Source organism: Meleagris gallopavo, chromosome 1 (genome assembly GCF_000146605.3).
Source record: "Meleagris gallopavo isolate NT-WF06-2002-E0010 breed Aviagen turkey brand Nicholas breeding stock chromosome 1, Turkey_5.1, whole genome shotgun sequence".
Lineage (NCBI taxonomy): Eukaryota > Metazoa > Chordata > Aves > Galliformes > Phasianidae > Meleagris > Meleagris gallopavo.
The window spans coordinates 54,119,078-54,139,028 of record NC_015011.2 but is presented as its reverse complement, the minus strand read 5'-3'; the positions used below and the strand labels follow the sequence as shown (position 1 = coordinate 54,139,028).

At 36.8% G+C, this 19,951-nt stretch overlaps 1 protein-coding gene across 1 annotated transcript; it reads left to right on the top strand.

Moving 5' to 3' along the window:
• The first annotated feature begins 478 nt into the window (after positions 1-478).
• On the top strand, positions 479-19,951 carry LOC100548578 (transcription intermediary factor 1-alpha). Its single transcript, XM_031552696.1, has 10 exons — positions 479-518; positions 2,682-2,833; positions 3,943-4,138; positions 6,156-6,288; positions 7,560-7,676; positions 9,621-9,735; positions 10,417-10,563; positions 13,166-13,283; positions 18,089-18,354; positions 19,349-19,951. The coding sequence occupies exons 1-10, from the start codon at positions 479-481 to the stop codon at positions 19,607-19,609; spliced, it is 1,545 nt and encodes a 514-aa protein (XP_031408556.1). The 3' UTR covers positions 19,610-19,951.

Genomic DNA, 19,951 nt, shown 5'->3' with positions numbered 1-19,951 from the left:
TTTTTTTCCCCTTTGGGGCTTGTGTCATAACCTCTGGGTAAGTTCTATAACGTGTCCTGTGACATATTCCTTTGGGGAGTTGTGATAGAAACAGAATTATTTCTACTGGTTTTGGTGGCAAAGTAGAGTTTTTGTTTTCATTCTTCTTCCTCTAGATTTTTCTTGAACTTTAAGGTGGGGGGGAGTTGAGACCTTTGTGTCTTAGATAAGGAATGGAAAATTCAAGGATTCGTTATTCTTGGAATTTGATGGTAAATATGCAAAACTCCTCTGAGCCATAGGGTATCAACAGCTGGAGTATTTACCAAACTCAGTGTTCATTCAAACTCAGCTGTCGTGATGAAGTCAGGCACTTATATGATATCAAAGTAGATACCATGTGTTCTTCCAAAAGAAGAACTAGTATGCTAAATACCTTAACAAAGCTGAAGCCATCGTGAAAACATCTTTGAAAGTTGCTGGTTTAGAACAGTGGATAATGGGCTGTCTTGATATAGTTGTGATGTGCTTAGTAGCTGGTAATGGGATATTGCAGAAAGGATATGTTCCTTAGGGTTCATGATTTAAGATGTCAGGATATGATTTATATTTAGAAGTACAGATGGGTGAGTATGTCCCAAAAGGCAGATGTTGTCCTTGCAACTTTTGTATGTGCCAAGAAATAGCACTTTTGGCACCGGTGTTTTTTAAAATAGAGTTACTATTACATCTAATTTAACCTGGAGTAATTTTTATTCAGGATATTAGTTGAACAAATATTTCTCTGGAATGCTACTTAGTTCTTGTCCTTCAAAACTCAAAGACTTTTGCTTATTTAATCTCTTTGATACTTAAAGCTAATTGGAAAATAGGTGGTACAGAGTAGCAGCTGAGAAGACAGCTTTATTACCTCAGTTCATGCATACGAATCTGTCTTTAAGTAAATAAACAAGCTTTTAGAACAGAAAATATTGTAACCTGCCTGCCACATGCTGAGTAATTTCAGCTTACATTAAAATTGAATGAAGTCTGAATGAACGCTTCCCAGGGTTGTAAATACTAAAACTAGTAACTGAATTAGACATAATTAGAAGGAAAAGTCAATTAAAAATAAATCTATCTAACCAGAATAAAAGGCTTATAAGTTAACTAGGGAGAATTTCCTTTGAAATTACTAAAGGAGCGCTTGTATGAGTCAAAATAAGTGTAACATAAGTTTTAGATTTTGTAAGAATATAGCTTGTATTTCCGGTAATTACGTTTCCATGTACTTCAGGTATGCAGTTTCTTCTAATAAGTCAGAGCTCTAACAAAATCTAATCTCGATCTGAAAATGCATTTTTCAAATAAGAACTGGGTGGAAGCAAATTTAGTTTTTACTATAATGCAGAACTATTTTGACAGCATGAGTTATAATATCTATAAAGAAGTTTATAAATCTGTCTGTCTTCTACTTAGTGGATTTGAGGAGTATATATATGGTGGATTTGAGGAATATCTATCTATCTGTGTGTGTGTGTGTGTGTGTGTGTGTGTGTGTGTGTGAGACTACTTGGTGGATTTGAGGAGTATTTATATATCCACCAAGTAGTTACACATATTTTTGGACTACAAAGAAAGAGTTTCAGTTCATTTCACACCACCTGACTGTTGGTTATTGAATCACAGTCTTCTATTCCTTCTAACAGTAACAGGTCAAAAGAGACAGAAAAAAGTTAAAGCACATTGCAAGAAGAAAGTAGACAAAGATCCTGGGATCTAAAAAGAATGATTACTTTGTGAAATCTTTTGAACTCATTTGAATGGTCTGGCACATATCAAGCTTACCTGCCTGAGTTTGGTAAAGGTGACCTGGAAAGAGCATAATGTATTTATTAATTTTTTAATACTAATTGGGTTTTCACCTTCTGTTTTGTTTTGCTTTTTTGATTTAATAATAATAATGAAAAGGCCTGAAAATTGGTGTTTTTTTCTTTTTTTTCCCTGCTTATCTTATTTTCACTTCTTTTATTTTTCTAGTTTAAAGAAAAGTCCTGCTTCTCATTCTCTGTATTTGCAAAACCCTTCTAGTCAATCTGGGAGCATAGCATGATAATACTTCTCTGCCAACAAGTTCTTTAAAAGCTTCTTGGCCTGCAGAAGTTCTCTGCCCAGTCAGCAGTGCTCATGTAACTGATCACTGGGCAACAGTGATGCAATCAATCTGGTTTTACACCAGCCTTGCAAAGGATTGCATCAGTACTCTTACAGAGGAGAAACTGGAAAAGGACGCAGAGAATTTCCTTCATGGGTTTTGCAGCCAGAGAACATGTAACATTGAATTAATGCCTCAGTGATGCTTGCTTACTTGTTTTAAATTCTTTTCTAAGGATTCAGTATAGCTTTGTGATTTTTTCCCCCCCCGAAGTGTCATAGAAATTAAAACTTAAGGGCAAGTGAAGTTTTTAACTTTCTAGTTACAATTAACTTCCTTTAATTGTTTTCTTTTCATTCTCTTGAACATTTTTTATGCCATTTATATTTTTCCCTAATCAACTGGTCTAGATAGCAATAGAATTTTTGTTGTTGAAGTGATGATGGGGAAAAAAAAGTAAATAAGCAGAACGTATTTTTTTTAAGGTTTTTTAATAAGACTTTCAGGCCTCCTTTTTGTAAAGAAACAGAAAAAGGGGCACAAGCCCAGTTTTTGTTTTCCTTTTCAGGTCACCTTTACGAACATGAACTGCCTCATACTCCAAGTGACAACAAGAAGGGTCTCCCACCCTTGTGTTGTAACATCATTTCTCAGAAGATATTTGCAGTGAGAGGCAACACGATCCAGAAGAATAAGCACAGCGTTGGGAATCTGGGACTCGTATTTTCAAATTCCAGTTCTGTCAGTAACTTGCTATGTGGCCTAAGGCAAGTCAGTTCACCTCATCAGCTAATATTCTTCATTTTCTGGAAGGGGCAAACTGGGGCATAGTTGTACGTATCTGCTTAGGATAAAAATTGTTGCTTCTGCTTTAATCTCTTTGTCTTGTGTGGGCACAGAAGCTGAATTTTTTAAAAATGAAACTAAAAGGAAAACCAAGATCTAAAATTTTGTCCCTTGTATCCTGCTTGCATAATTCTATTGGTGGGATTTCTAGGATAGAGTGATCATTTGGCAGCTTGAATCTTTTGTTTGCAGCAGTGCTAAACATTGATAGAATGGATGATAGTTGCCTAAAATCTTCAAGATATGAATGGAGAGGGGGACATGAAGGAGGAGTTATATGACTGTAAAGGAGGACTTAAAAATGAAATAATTTTATGAGCATGTTGTTGTCTATCACTGTTAGTTTCCAATCTGTTGCTGAAATTGTTGGTCGATAGGAAATCTTTCTTATGGGTATACTGACTTTATACAGGGACATTTTGATTGCTATCAGGTGTGTTTTCCTAAATTACCTTTTTTTCTAGATCTCTTGGGTGTAGTCCAGAGGCCACAGTTTGAAAAATATTCTAGATTCACTGAAAATCTCTTGAAAAGTAGCTTTACTAATAAGCTTCACTGTAATTTGTCTCAAAGTAGCGATACAGAGTTTCTTGAGAGGAACTCTGCTGTTTTTTACTTTGTGTATTTCCTTTAACTTTGTGTAGATGAACAGAAACTAAAACTAAAGCTTCTGTCTTCTAAAATCAGAGCAGTGCTGATTGTGTTCTGTCTTTACAATACACTCTCATGAAATATTTACTGTATAGTAAACATTATACAACTTCTAAGTGTGCGGTGTCAGGTGGAAAGTAATGGTTTGACTTTTATTTTGTCAGGTAAATGTTCTAGAGTAGCACTGACAAAATGACCATTTTCTTTGACAAGTCACATTCAATTACTTTTATATAGTTATTTATGGTGTTCCTGTACCTCAGGCAGTTTTCTGTTCTCATTTCCCTGTTGCAGGAAAATATAAAAGTGCACTGATTATATATGAATAATAGCTTGTATGTATATGCCATAGCTACCATTTTTTTTTCTGTTCGTGTCAGGTGTGCACGAGTTGTGAAGACAATGCAGAAGCTCATGGGTTTTGTGTGGAATGTGTAGAATGGTTGTGCAAGACCTGCATCAGAGCTCACCAGAGGGTTAAATTCACAAAGGATCATACTGTAAGACAGAAAGAGGAAGTATCTCCAGGTAACATACTTGATTTATGATTTTGCAAAGGATGTGTGCTAATCGCAAAGAATGCATCAGAAAACCAAATCAGCATTTAATTTTTAAAATGACGCATTTCAAAAATACTGTCGCTTAATCTTAGTAAATGTAAAAGGACAAATTCAGTATGGTGTAACCCCTTGATACATATGAATACTAACTAAATAAATTTTACTTTCTGATTGGTACAGGAAGTGTTGGTAGCTTCCTGGCCTCCCACTCACTTATTTCAGTTCCATTCTGAAGGCTGCAACCATCTGAACTAATTCTGGTGTTTCTTTGGAAACAATTTAAACTCTTTAAGTGAATCTCTGAAATGGCTCAGCTGACAAAAGAGAAAATTGTTGGTTTTTTTTTTGTTGTTGTTGTTAAGAATTAGATTCATTAGAATGTAGCTACTGAAAAGAGAAATTTTTGTCATAGCTGCAAATATAATACTCGATTTCTCTATCAGATATGATGCATAGTGGTGAGAAAACCTACAGATTAGTATTTAATTACAGTTTTTATGTTGAAATGTTTTAAACATTATACATACCAATATGAATATAAAACCAATGCAAATATAAAACTGATATTTCATCTGGAATGATTGCACATTATTGTCTTGGCTTTACAGATTAACCGCAGAAAATACTTCTTTATGTATTTGGCTCCTCTTGCTTTTCTAGAGTTCTACTAAATAGTTACTTTAACTTACTGTAATCCCACAGCATAGGGAGAACTAATAAATTAAATTCTTTCTGCACTAATAACAAGGACATGTTTTGTTAGCATTGGAGCAGCCAGAATTCACATTTTAGCTAAGTATATTTTAAGTTTGAAATGTTTTGCTTTAGAAATTCAAGGAAAATATGTTATGAATTTAGGAGTTTTTCCTCAGTAGGATCTGGGAAAGTTGGGGTTGGAAGGAACCTCAGGAGAATATCTATCCAGCCTCCTGCCTAAAGCAATTCAGCTGTGAGATCACATCAGGTTGTTCAGGGCTTCATCCTTTTGGGCCTTGAAAACAAAGATTGTTGCAGTGTACAGTACAGCCTATAAGAAATTTTGAGTGTTCTCATTGTGAATGCCTGACTCTTCTCATGGTGAGAAAGGTTGTACTTTTTATTTACAGAGAACCATCTTTGTTTCAGTTTATGCTCATTTTGTCTTGTGAGCAACATTAGGACACTTATGAAAGTGATAGGGTGCTGACAGATGTTCTACTCAGTCTAAGTTCTAGTAAGTCCTTTGGACATAGATGATCTTGTAATTATGTATTCTGTTATTGTGAACTATTTTCTGTTATTATAAATGCATGTATTTATTTTTCACTTCTCAGTGTCAATTTCTGTGGATTTTATATGTGACAGGATGTATCATTTCTGTTTCCAGTATAGTACATTTTGGGTGCTGTATTTACATCCCACTTTCATACTAGTTAATCAGAAGTGACTGCTGAATGTACGTGGAAAGGACAAGAGTGGTGTATGACTTATTTTGAACGTAATTGGCTGAGAAAAATGCCATAGGAAGGCAGAATGGGAATATCAAGTCCTCCTCTGAGTGCTAGTCAGTTTCAAGTAATGTCGGTGAAATATAGATCAGAAAATCACGCTGCAGATTTTATTAAATTAAGCAAATGAATGGGTACAGAAAAGTGACCTTCCTGGTCTGCAGTGAAGAAAGGGCTGCAGTGTGAAGTCAGTTGTCATTACAAGCTGTATAATCCTCATGAACTCAGTATACAGCCCAAGTCATAAGAAAAGTTTTTTTTTTCTCATTAAATTGCATAGAAGAACAGGTATCATTTTTAACATGTGATGGTGTTTCCTATGCTCATTTATATTTACTACAAGAACTGAGACTTCCAACCCACTTACAGTGGGCTCCTGAAGAAACATTAGTAACTTCTGGTTAGCATATAGATGAGGAGCATGATAAGGAAAAACATGATAATGCAAATCTATAACAATTTCAAGAATCTGGACTGACATCTTCCTATAATCAATAGAGGCAGTTGGTGTGACCAGTCAGCGACCTGTGTTTTGCCCTTTCCACAAAAAGGAACAGCTGAAGCTATACTGTGAAACGTGTGACAAGTTGACCTGCCGAGATTGTCAGTTACTAGAACACAAAGAGCACAGGTATGAAAACAAAGTCAGTGTTTTATACAGCTTGCTTGCAGGAAGACAACTTGAAGTTAATTGTGGCTGTAGCAATATACAATTCAATTGGGTGAAAAATTAAATTTTCTGATCAGGAAAAAAATAGATTGTGTCTAAAAGAACGTGGCTGGCAAATGCATGATAGTTTGGAGTTAAACCTAATTCTTTCAGTTTTTACTCTGGTGGCTTAAGAACAAGACCTTTATTTACTGACAATATATTTGGGTGGAATTTGTTGCTGTGCAGTTTTTCAGAGAGACCTTAGAAGGCACAGAGGCTGTTATGTGACTGTATGCTTATATGTATTTTTTCCATTTGTCCTTCAACAAGATGTTTATATAACCAAACAATACCCAAGAAGTTTAGAAGGGAGCAAATGGGCAATTTTTCTATGAAGAGCTCTTCAAAAAAGAAAAGTAAATCTGAAGTTTACCTATACTGTACTTTGAGAATGCTATTTAATAACATTCAAATTTTAGGTTTCTGTTCTTTGGTCATTTCCTACTGGCCGTGGAAGATGAAAAGAGGAACGATATACAACTCCTGGGTATAGGACAGTGATTTTCTGTTAACACATAACAGTATTGGCCTGGGACAGATGTGCTCATAGGTTAAGCATTAATATGTTCACTGTTCTAAATGTAACCACCCAATGAACGTGCTTGGCTGACAAGGCAGACAGACATCAGTAGGTGGAGGAGTGTTGTCCGTTTTTGCTTCTTGGAATCAACTAAATATTGATCTTGCTGAATTGCTGTCTTCCTCTTAAATTCTCCTTCTCTTACAATTTATATCCTGTTCAGAACGTCTCCTCTTTTTTTTTCCACAAATTGTTGCTGATTTCAATTCCTTGATTTAGTGTTACTGACTTTACTGACTCAGCAGTCTCTTCTTTCTTCTGCTTCTACATCCTTATCTTGCACGAAGTAATAGCTTATGTTCTCTTTCACTTAGAGTAATAGCTACAGCACAACATTAATTTTTTCTTTCAACAGAATTGTGACAAGGTCACACAGTATCCCTTCATTTTTACGAATAGCATAATTCTAAAAACAGAAAGTCAAAATTTAAAAGGAATATGCTGTAAATAAAATAGGTTAGCATTTGCTGACCTATACCTCCATAATGGCAGTCAAATTTTTGACCTGAGCAGCATCTTTCTTCATGTAACAAAGCCTTTTGTAGGACACTCTGCTTTTTGTTATATCCTACCTTTGGCAATATAAATACTCACTGGTTCTTTACTATAGGTACCAGTTTATAGAAGAAGCTTTTCAGAATCAGAAAGTGATCATTGAGACTCTAATCACTAAACTGATGGAGAAGACTAAATATATAAAATGTACGGGGAAGCAGATCCAAAACAGGTATGTACTGGATTTTGAGGTTGAAACTGACAGATTGCAACTTTAATGTACACTGTAATTTGTTGAAATGTTTAGATTAGGAGATTTTGTACCTCAGTCCTTGTATGCTTCCAGAAAGAAAAATTGTAAGATTTTCTTGGCCTTCCAAAACCTTCAGTTTTGTTGCATTGGGTGTCTTCTTCGCGTGCTTGCTTACGTTAAGTAACTCTTCTGCTCAACCTGTGGGAGCAGTAACTTGCGTGCAGTGAAACAAGTTATGCAATGAACTGTGCAGGAGGCGGTCTTATATTCATCATCAGCGCGCTCATTTTTTTAGTGTAGATCCCTCTTAGAAAGTGAGAGATAATGACTCATGTTTTCATAATGCTTGTGGCACACATTTGAAGATTTATGTAATACTTTTGTTCTTTGGGCTTTATTCATTCTGTACTGCAAAAGTGGCAGAGGAGTAAATCTTTAAAACTCATGCAGCAGTAGTCCTTTGTATCTGCTTCTTCAGCACTTACAGGAAGATTCAACATAGTAGAAGATGCTGAGTATAACTTGAAGTCTTCCTCCCTTTCCTCTGCCTGTCTTTAAGATAGCAGAATGGAAAAAAAGAGCAGAAACCATTCTTCTTTGTTGCAACATCTTAGTGTTATTATCCCGTCTTTTAGCAGTGCTTTTCACGATGTAAGACTACGCCCTGTTACCAATTTGAGCATTACTGCTGAAATAACTAAATATAACTAACTAAATAAATATAATAACTATAATTTTACCATAGAATCATAGAATGGCCTGGGTTGAAAAGGACCACAATCATCATCTAGTTTCAACCCCCATGCTATATGTGCAGATTTGCCAGCCACCAGACCAGACTGCCCAGAGCCACATCCAGCCTGGCCTTGAATGCCTTCAAGGATGGGGCATCCACAACTCCTTGGGCAACTTGTTCTAGTGCGTCACCACCCTCTGTGTGAAAAACTTCCTCCTAATATCTAACCTAAATCTCGCCTGTCTTAGTTTAAAACCATTTTTGTCATCCTATCACTATCCACCCTTGCAAACAATTGTACCCCCTCCTGTTGATATTCATCCTTCAAGTACTGGAAGGCCGCAACAAGGTCTTCCAAGAGTCTTCTCTTCTCCAACCTAAACAAGCCCAGTTCCCTCAACCTTTCCTCATAGGAGAGATGCTCCAGCCCTCTGGTCATCTTACTGACCTCCCCTCTGGATCCATTCTGAGAGTTCCACATCTTTCTTGTTCTTGGGGCCCCAGGCCTGGATGCAGTGCTCCAGATGGGGCCTCACAAGAGCCGAGTAAAGGGGGACAATCACCTCCCTCTCCCTGTTGGCCACCCCTTTTTTAATGCAGCCCAGGATGTAGTTGGCCTTCTGAGCTGCAAGCGCACACTGCTGGCTCATGTCCAGCTTCTCATCCACTAGGATCCCCAAGTCCTTCTCTGCAGGGCTGCTCTCAAGGAGCTCTTCCCCCACTTTGTTTAAATACCTGGGATTGCCCCAACCTAAGTGCAGCACCCTGCACTTGGCCTTACTGAACCTCATTAGATTTTCACGGGCCCACTTCTCCACCTGTCCAGGTCCCTCTGCATGGATTCCCATCCCTCCAATGTATCGACTGCACCGCTCAGCTTGGTGTCATCTGCAAACTTGTTGAGGGTGCACTCAATTCCATTATCGGTGTCATTGATGAAGGTTTTACAGACCTAGGTCTTTAGAACTTGTTACCAGTGGATTAATTTTATGTAGTTCACTGGTACTTGCTCTTTCTGTTTCTTCTAGTAATTTTCCTGACTAAAAGTGTCTGATTGTTTATGTATTAATTGGTGCATATGATCAAGGAATATTGTAGTCTCAGCAGCACAAAAGAAACTTAAAATTCTGTTTGAAGGGTGGGTTTATGACCTAAAGAATATAATTTTCTATACCGTTTACTTGCAGAATTCTTGAGATGAATCAGAATCAAAAGCAGGTGGAACAGGATATTAAAGTTGCCATATTTACACTGATGGTAGAAATAAACAAAAAAGGAAAAGCTCTGCTGCATCAGTTGGAGGTAATTTCAAGTCTATCACAAGAAAAAAAAGCCAGTTTTCTTTTTCTTTTTTTTTTCTGGTGATGGTTGAAATCAATTTCTAGCACTAGCTGTTTGTACATGTCCTATTGCAGTTCCAAAGCAGAGAGAAGTCCCACACAAGCCATTTGAGCAAGCGTATTTGTTTACTTATTTATTCATTTATTCGTGATCCTTTATTTCTTTGTAAATCGTGTCTTTTATATACATTTATATATATAAATATTTGTATATTAATAATCAAGGTTGTCTCTGAACCTGGTTTATTCCTCCATGCTTTTGTAGGTCATTATCCTGTGCACCGTGCATGAAAAAGTCTTTCATCAGAACTCCATAAATTCTGCAATCTAATAGAAAATAAAAGGAGATTGTTTAAAATTGATGCCTAGAAAATGAGCGCTTAAAAAACTGTGTGTGTATACATATAGGCATATATATATATGAAAATGTGTCATCAGAAAAAATGAAGATCTACATGCAAAACCTTGATATCTTGAATAAATATTGTGACTTTTTTGACTGATAGCTATAGTCAAGGTGTAGGGAAGTATTTTTTTAGAAGAGCTAAGAGAGATCCCTCGATCATTGAGTCACAAACATGAAAGTTAATGTGTCTCAGCTGTAAGTTGAACGCTTTGACTATAACTAATTTTCTGCTTACAGACTCTGGCAAAAGAGCATCGAATGAAACTTATGCAACAACAACTGGAAGTGGCAGGTCTCTCTAAACAGCTGGAACATGCCATGAATTTTTCCAAATGGGCAGTTTCCAGTGGAAGCAGCACAGCTCTACTCTACAGTAAACGCTTGGTAAGATGAGAAAGATAGATTTCTTTTTTTCCTTAAATAGTCTAGTTGGGTCACATGCGTGCACACATTTGTCTTTGACAACAAGGGATTAGGCATTTTAATGACTTCATACTACTTGGAATATTTGTATATCAGTTTTTCCTGGTTTTCTCTCAAAAACATAATTGTAGAGTATTTGTTATAATTTAGCTTAACTCATCGTGATTGTCTCCTGTTGCTCTAGCATAGTATTGTTGTGGATGTTCAGAAGTTGCGTTAACTCCTTTTTTCTGAAGTGAAGACCTTGAAGCCATGAAAGACTGGGCAAAATTACTGTATGTCTGGAATTATTAATGAGGTTCTTATTAGTATGTTTTACAGCTTCTGAGTTTAGATAAAGAAGGTATTTATATACCTTAAAGCGTGATATCCAGTCTTTAATGTAGTGTATTGCTTTGTTCTGTTAGAGTCATCTTCTGTGAAAAGTCTTCAAAAATTGATTTGTTAAGCTGATAAAAGTGAAGATGTGGCTTGTGCTTTCTTATGCAAACCGCTGTGGAACTAAGTATTTCAGTGTTGTAAGGATACACGTGTGTGCATGATCTCATTGATTGCTTGTGATGAAGAATCCTGAAAAACAGCAACAACCAATCAAAGAGAAGAATACCCTTGAAATTAAAAACAAAGAAAAAAGATTACTATCAATCATTTATCCAGGCATTTCTAGATTGTACTTTCCAGATGAAGAAAATCTGTGGTAATGTTGAGGAGAGGTGATCATCTTCTTCCAATTTCCTATAATTGGAACACAAGTTTTCTTTTTGTCTTTATTGCCTCATTGCCTAGTTGAGAATCTGTTGGTGTGTGTGCATGAGTTTGTTTGTTTGCTTGATACCCATTAAAATGCTGCAGGCTGTTTTCTCAACCTATTTCAAGTGGTTAAATTCACTGAGCTTATCTTATACAGCCTTAGCAAGTAACTTTTTTTAGCTGAATGGAGAAAAAGGGCATTAGACTAAGTCGTGTTGTTTAGAATTGCCTAGTGTTGCCACATAGACTTCTGCTATATGGTTGAGAAAACATTTTATGTTGCAGGTGTCTTAATATTGTAAATATTATAAATCCTAAGAAAAAGACCATCCTAGCCCATAAAGCCTCTGCAAATGAGAGAGAATTTTCAAAGGAACAGGTAAAACTTAAGCTTCAGATTTTTGCTGAAGGTCAGAGTTATTTGGGGTCTGAATAACTATGTCCATGGACATCTGTAAGATGTGTTCCTGAACAGTTACACATAGAGGAGCATACAAGACCTCTACTGAGGAATATCCAACCACATGAAACACACAGGAGGAATATCCGGCAGATTTAAATTCAGCATTATAGTTTGGAGGTAATACCTGTGCTTCGAGGGAATAACACACCTGAACAGTTCAGTAAGGCATCAGTTTCCTTGCCTAATCCTCTATCATAAACAAAACATATTTGACTACTGTCATTATTGATAGGAGATAACCTAACTCTGAGTTTATTTGTAATATATGTGTTTGCACACAGAAAGAATATATGGAATAAGCTATGACAAAATTTTTCTGCGACTAGTATTTGTGATGAGTGAAGAGAGTAGAAATTTTCAAGTTTATTATAACTGTTTCTGGCAGTGTACAGAAGTACTAGGAGGTCTATATTCGAAGTAGTAGTGTGCTTTAAGTAGTCATTTAAAAACAAACATACAAAAAGTCGTGTAAGCTAAATGTTTTGTATCTGGTCTAAAATCGACCTGCCTAAATGAAACAAAATGTAGGAGCAAAGTGGAAACTCATATAAAATTCATATGTAAAAGATAATTGGTGTCCTTTTAGGCAATATGACCAAATATATCTCTTGGACTTTTCTAGGAAATTATTATGTAAGAAAAATATTTGAAAGGAAAATGAAATTTTGACAAAAGAAGTGTGAAACTTGATAAGCTTTTTCTGTATCTGTTGTGTGTTACTCTAAATTAACATTTGTGTTAGATATTCCTAGGAAATATCTGCAAAAAAAAAATCCTCTTTCTAGAAGCTAGATAAACTCAGATTTGTTCCAGCATTCTGCCTGTGTATCCCAATCATAGTCTAGTCTTTTGGAACCAAGAAGTCTGAAGAATGTGAAAATATCTGAGAATTTTCAAAGAAATATATAAAAGAAAGTATGACAAGCTTGTAATGGACAAAGCTCTCTGAAAAGACCTTGCATCTGCTACTAAGGAAAATTCTCTTTTGATGATGCTTGTCGTCAAGAGGATGGAATTACTTTTTTTTTTTAATGAATGAGTTAGCTTAGATTTGGAGGAAAAAAAGAAGCAATGGTTACATGAATCCATTCTTTGCCTGCAAGTAAATGTTATGTAATAACTGAGTTTGTGGAAAGATATGCATTTATGGAGGGGAAAAAAATACTTGCCTTTATGCAGTAATTGATTACTTTGGTTTTTTTAATCCTTTTTAATTTTTGTTTGGACAAACTTTTCTTTTACATCCGTTCTCTGGGGGATTGTTGAGGATTTTTTGTTTGCTTGTTTTCAGCAGTTCATATTAATGGCTTTAACTGAAGTGGAATATCTTATGTATTGTTCTTGTTCTAGATTACATATCGACTACGCTATCTTCTCCGAGCGAGGTGTGATGCTTCACCAGTGACTAACAATACCATCCAGTTTCACTGTGATCCTAGCTTCTGGGCTCAAAATATTTTCAATCTAGGTGTGATAAAGTTTTGTCAGTTCTTTGTTTTTATTTTATTTTTTTAGAATCATTTACTTCACTGCAGAAGACATTTAAAATGTTGTGTGGAAAACATATTATATATGAATACTTTTGATGAAATATTAACAAATGTCCCTTGCTTGAATGTGACGTGATGATGATGATTCTGAGAACCTCAGTAGGTTAACCTGGCCATGAGTTCTATCAAGCAGGTAGTTCTTTACTGCATCACTGGGCACATAGGGGATAGCTCCAACCAATATGTGTACCTTGGCTTATGTGCAGATTACATTTATTGGTCATGCTCATGCATTCTCATATTTATCCCCAGAATTTCATACATATGCTAAATATTTTCTCAAAGTCATTATCTTTTTCTTAGAGCTGATTAACATAAGACCCTCCTCCTTAGAGCATTCACAGTCATCCTTGGGGTCCTTTTGGTGGTTGTCTGAGGATTGGGGGAGGAAGGCTGACAGTCTTCACTGCTCCTAAACTTTTGACCCTAGTTATGCTCAGTTAGGTGCTTGCTTCCTCTCTAAATGTGATTTCTCTGGCATTACCTGATAGGGCCCATCCATCTTCAATTTAACTTTATTTTCCTTCCTTATCTTCAGGGTAGTAGATATAGTCCCTCCAGATACTGATGCTTGCAATATTCGAGGTCCTTACTCCATCAACGATGAAAGTAGCAACTTGCAGTTTGCTGGACAGTGCACATGCTATCTATGTTCTGAAGCCAAAAACACATTATATAACCTTACTTTATAACCTAAGGAAGAGTTCCTGAAGACAGTCTCATCCTGCATCTTACAGCACATTCTTTTAATTAAATCCAATCTTCCTAAACTGATACCCTTAGCAGCATCATAACATTTTAAAAAACCCATATTCCTTGTCATTATAAGCAATAAGCCTTTGAGAAGGGATGAATGCAACAGAAGAATAGAACAGGAAAGAGGACAATACTTTTGACAAGTTGTCTATTTTTAAGATATTCTTTCCTGAAGTTAGGAATGCACTTCAGAAGAAAGCATGTTTTTATCAGAATTGCAATATAAAACTTTAGCATCTGTACTCTGATAGTTTCTGGGAAGTTTTTCTCTGATCTCCAAATCAGTATTTTTATTTTTGTTTTATAACCATAAACTGCTAGGGTTTTATGTCTCTACTGAACCCCAGAATCTGGAAGCTTTGCAGGTAGTCCATATATGTGATTACCTAAAAGCCTTTATGTTTAATGGAAATAAGCATCCTAGGAACTCATCAGATTGGGAACAGCAATTGAAGCTCAAAGATCTCCCTACAATTTTTTTTTTTTTATTCCTGTTGTCTGCCATTTCTTTCTCTACTGCTATCTTAATGGACAGTTCTTATTTTTCTATTATGTATAGAATTCTTTGGGAGATACGTATTGAACCTGAACCTTTTCTGCCTTTCATCAGAATGCGCTGTCAGCCTTACAGACGTACAAAGGTACAAACAGTAGAATTAGGAAAATTTCTGCTCTTTATTCCAAAAAGAGACAAAGGGGAGAGTCTTCAGCTTTCTTTATTCGAATAAAGGGTGAGTTCACTGGGGCAAACCCTTATGGGGTCTCACAAAGCACTGGGGTACCCTTTTACCTGGGTACCCCAGCGCTTGTGAGCCCTTCCTCCATTCCCCATTGGCTAAGGTAATCAAGGTTCACATTTTTCTCCGTTTGCCTATCATCTGCTCATCCTTCCAGTGGGTAGCCCCTGGATCCAGATTCTGTTGTTTTGCCCAACTGGATTAAATTTAAATTAGAGGATTTTTGTATCCTCTAAAGTCTCTCTTTCTTTGTTCTGTCTAGCAAGAACACAAGATTTATGTGCTAAGCTAGCATCTCCTGCCATATTCCTGCAAGATAAGTTTGTTTAACCAGATCCTTATGACCAAATCTCTTCTCAACTTTATCTTGTTTTACGGGGACTCCCTGTCCTTCCTTTGTTCTTCCAAAATTTCTCCTTATTTTGCAAGGATACCTTATTCTTGTTTTTCCTTCAGTAGGCAGCTGAGTACCACATAGCTTCTTACTCATTCCTCTTAGTGGGATGGGGAGAATCCAAAAGGTGAAAGTGAAGAAACTTGTGGGTTGAGATAAAGACAGTTTACTTGAAGGCAAATTTAGACAATAGCTACTAAAGAAAAGTGAGTAAAAGAAGATGGAGAGGAAAGAGAAGAAGAAAGAGAAAGAAAAAGAGATTTAAAGGTAGATATATTTCACCACCCCTTGGTCCAGCATTGTCTTGAAACTGTTGTCTTGTTCCGTGAGTGGTGAGTTGACAGAGATTAATGCACATGTTCATGGTTATGTAGTCTAGTTGGTCCATCTGAGACTTGGGGTGGCAACCCCTTTGCGTCTAGAAGCTTCAGGAGTTTTCCAAGAGGATCTCAGGTGGTTGTGCATCCCCGCTTTCCTTTTCTGATGTTTGTTAGAGATGAGGGACCATGAGAGGAAGTGAAGATAAGCATCCCATCACTCTGCCTCCATAAAGTGAGGGTCCATAGATATTACAGCTTCCAACTTGAGTCAGGAAGTGGTCTGCTCTTTCGGTCTCAGACAGCCCTTAAGACTAATTGTTCGAGTCAGCAACTTCTTTGTACAGTCATTAAGGCTCCATTTTGTAAGGCATCTTTTTGTTTATCTGTTTGAGCCAACAAACACTTTTTCAGTCTCATACAGCAGCATATGAGATAGAGTATCCCTTTGGGCAGTTTGGGTCAGCTGTCCTGGCTGGGTCCCCTCCCAACTCCTTGTACACTCCAAGCTCCTTACTGGCAAGGCAGCATGAGAAGCAGAAGAATTCTTGACTGTGTAAGCACTGTTCAGCAACAAGTATATAATCTGTGTATTATTAAATTATTTTCATCAAAAATCCAAAACAAGCACCAAACAAGCCTTTATGAAAAAGATTATCTCAGCTGAAACAAGGACAGTAAATAAATTACTCCAGGAATGGCTTGAATTCTAGTTAGGCTGCATGCTACTGACAGTGTGATGGCATCTGTGCACTAAGTATTTTGGAGGGTAATTAAAAAAATGAAATATTTTTTTTAATTCCACAAGTTATCTGTTTTATGGGAAATTAATTGCCTAGAGTTGTTATAGGTTGGTAAGGTTTTTCATTTTCATTAATATTTTTGTTAATGATTCTGATGTGGTCGAACCATAATTAAAATGTACGCAACACCAAATTTACTAAAGTGTCAGTACGAAAACAGTATGACTGTTCTTAATTTTCTGTCCTGTTCTCCACTACGGTGTGTTGGCTAGCCTAGGCTGATTCCGTATGTATGCACATCTTTTTTCCCTTACATGCCTAGCAAGGGAATCATAATGATGCTTTCTTCATAGTTGCTGCTCCTTGGGATGAAAAATGGAATATATAATGCACATTGCATTGCTTCCTCATTTGCATAACCTTTTCAAAAATGAGTCAGGCTAGACTGCACAGGATCTGTAGAGATGTGCAGATATGGGGAGAGAAGTGGCAGAGGGTGATGTCAAGTACTACCATGATGGGGATTGTCAGACTGCTACCATGAATCAGTCCCTCATGAAACTCAAGTTGGAATGTTGAAAAGCAGCCATTCTTTATTCTCAGCACCAAATGCAGAAGGGGACCCTTCCACTTAATTGTGCTTGCCTTGAACAAATATCTTCAGCTAATATACATTACTTGTGTTACATGTGCAAAGGTTTCCCCTGGCAGCACACGTGTATCCGGTACTTCCCCCAAAATCATTAATTTTAGGTTCAGCCTCCCTGCACTTTCTGAGTCTTTTTGTGGTGGTCTCAGGACCCTTCCTCACTGTGTTCACTGGTTGAACCCAATCTTCACACATGCTCAGTTAGCTTCTTACCTTGATTGCACAATACTTGCTTTAACAAAATTAGCTGATTCAAAGCAGAACTTCCCTAATCTACTTGATACAAAGACTTTACAAAACTTCCTTTGTCTACTCCGTACAAGGACATAGATTCTTCCTGTTTTCTAAACAGACCACAGGACTATCCACCAACAGGACTTAGCAAGCTTAACAATATCACTTTTTTAAACTAAGTAACTTTCTTTTTTTTTTTTTCCCTTGTATAAACAGCATACTCTTCCCTTGACTGTAAAGCAAACTCAGTTCTGTTGAAATTCATCTTTCTTGGTTGTGGTAGCCAGCTTTTTACTCAAGAGCTTTGTAGAACTGCCCTGTGGATCTCTTTGGATAAAGCCTTTCAGCCAGCATTAATGTCTAGAAGTTTCCTGTCTAGTTACATTTCCTTCTAAATCAACAGAGGAAACATCTCCTGGAGGTGCCATTACATCCTAAAATTGGTGGTTTGTGTATCATTTGCATATTCCATTGTGGTGATTCAGAGGAAAAAAAAAATCACAAAATTTTTAAGTATTATAATACTTAAAAATGAAAATACGTATGATTTTTTTTTTAATCAAATGATCGGATAGCAATGCTCTCATCTCTATGAATGAAACTTTGTTTCCTTGCTCTTTTGGTGGGGCCAGGGCAGCTGTCTAGAGTTTACCTCTTAGAGGATGCTGTAGCACAAGACAGTTTGCTAGTGTCTCCTTTTTTGCATTATAAAATACAGCCATGTTTTTGCAGGAAAACAATATGAAGTGAGTCCTTTGTCTCATGTTTACCCATCGTTTGCATTATAATAATTAATGATGGCCTCGTGATATCAAAAATCTAAAATTGTAAAAATAGCATTTCTGCTAATTGCAATATTTTAGTATTCATTTAATTTATGTTTTTTAAACCAGGTTCTCTGGTAATTGAAGATAAAGAAACCCCACCACACATGCCCAAGAACCCTGTGACAGAAACAAATTTGCAGCCACCAGGCAGCTTACCTTCAAATCAGCTATCTAAGTTCCCAATGCAAATAAACTTGGCTCAGCTCCGACTCCAGCACATGCAGCAACAAGTCATGGCTCAGAGACAGCAAGCTCAGCGCAGAGCAGGTCCAGTAGGTTTACCAAACCCAAGAATGCCAGGAAGTGTGCAGCAGCCTCCTGCTTCTCATCAGGTAAGCTATGACAATTTCCAAAGAAGATTTTTCTTTCCCATATGTGGTGGTTTTGTCCTGGTGGGCAGCTGAATTCCACCACAGCCACTCTCTCACTCTCTATGCTCAAAGGAAGAAGGGAAACTGCATGAAAAAGCTTTTGAAGGCATTGGGGTCCATCAGTGCTGGTCACTTTTAAGTACCACCTCTTAAGATCACAGGAACAGTCAATTCCAAAATGCTGGAAGTTGTGCAGATGGTGCAGAAGATTGGCTGGGCTGCACAGGGATCTTCTTCTAGAGCTTAGGAGGAAAAAGAAGGTGTATGGTCACTGGACATGAGGTTGGATGACATGGAAGGACTCTGGAGATGCTGTTTACCATTGTAGGGAGAAACTTTGTGTGGCCAAAGCTTAATTAGAGTTGAAGTCTTATGCAGCCTTTCACTGATGAGGGAGAAAGTGAAGAAAGAGAAGAAGAAGAAAAACAATGATGTTTAAATACAGAATTTCAGATTTTTGTCTTCAGCTGGTAGCTATATAGAAGAGTTAGAGAACATTTTCTTTACTGAGAATTGAATGGACATTCTATACTTGACTGGCAGAATGTATGGTAATACTCAGCCTATTATTGTTGAGAAAAATATATCATATGGTATGTGATGATATACGCTACTGAGCTATATATATTGAATTTTTTTCAAATGCTTATAAAATGAATCTGTCATTATTTTTTTTGGATGAAACTGTGATTGTCCTTTATAACTTCCAAAGTTGAAATACTCTCACTAGCTGTTGCAATGCATCTGCACTTGTTATATCAGAGTAATTCAAAACCACATGCTAGGTTTTGTTTTTAGCATTAATTTTCTTATAAACTAGGTGGTACTCTTTGTTTGCATTAAATATAGGAGTACTCTTTGTTTGCATTAAGTATAAGAGTTAAGTGCAGTAAAAAAAGTCTGGAACATTGAATCAGTGTCATCTAACTTACAGAACTGTTTTTTCTTCATGCAGGCACCACCACGTTTGATTCATTTTCAGAATCATAGCCCTAAGTCCAATGGTGCAGCTCCCCCTGCACAACAGATGAGATTTCCCCAAAATCAGAACCTACCAAGGCAAGCAATAAAGCTCAACCCATTGCAGATGGCATTCTTGGCACGGCAAGCTATAAAACAGGTAGAGTTTCTTTCCCATTTCACTTACTGTGTAAAAATAAAGCATCAAATGTGCTTTATATCATCTTTTATGTTATGTTTCAAGAGTGCTTTTTAATTGGAACAGAGATTGCTTTCTTCTCTGTGACAAGATATCCACAGTTTTCTGAATGAGAACTGTCAAGTTTCTTTCATTCTGACAGTTCTAAGCAGCTGAACTGTTTCAGAAGTAAGCCACTGTGTGTGATACGTAAGTGTTTCATTATGTTATTTGCTATTACTGTGCTTTCTGGCCACTTACGTGTAAGTGAGAACGTAGTCTACGCACCACAATGAATAAACAGAATGGCAAATTCCCTTGTTCTTCTTAATGTTAGTGACTTTACTACCAAGTAAAAGCTTGACTGAAAAGTTGTAGCTGCCACCATCTCCAGAATACGCCAAATCTTACTGATTAAAA

Coding starts and splice junctions, on each gene's coding strand:
- LOC100548578 (XM_031552696.1), top strand. CDS start 479: ATGGGCTGTCTTGATATAGTTGTGATGTGCTTAGTAGCTG. Junction 4,139..6,155: donor GAAAGAGGAAGTATCTCCAG/GTAACATACTTG, acceptor TATAATCAATAG/AGGCAGTTGGTGTGACCAGT. Junction 7,677..9,620: donor GGGAAGCAGATCCAAAACAG/GTATGTACTGGA, acceptor GTTTACTTGCAG/AATTCTTGAGATGAATCAGA.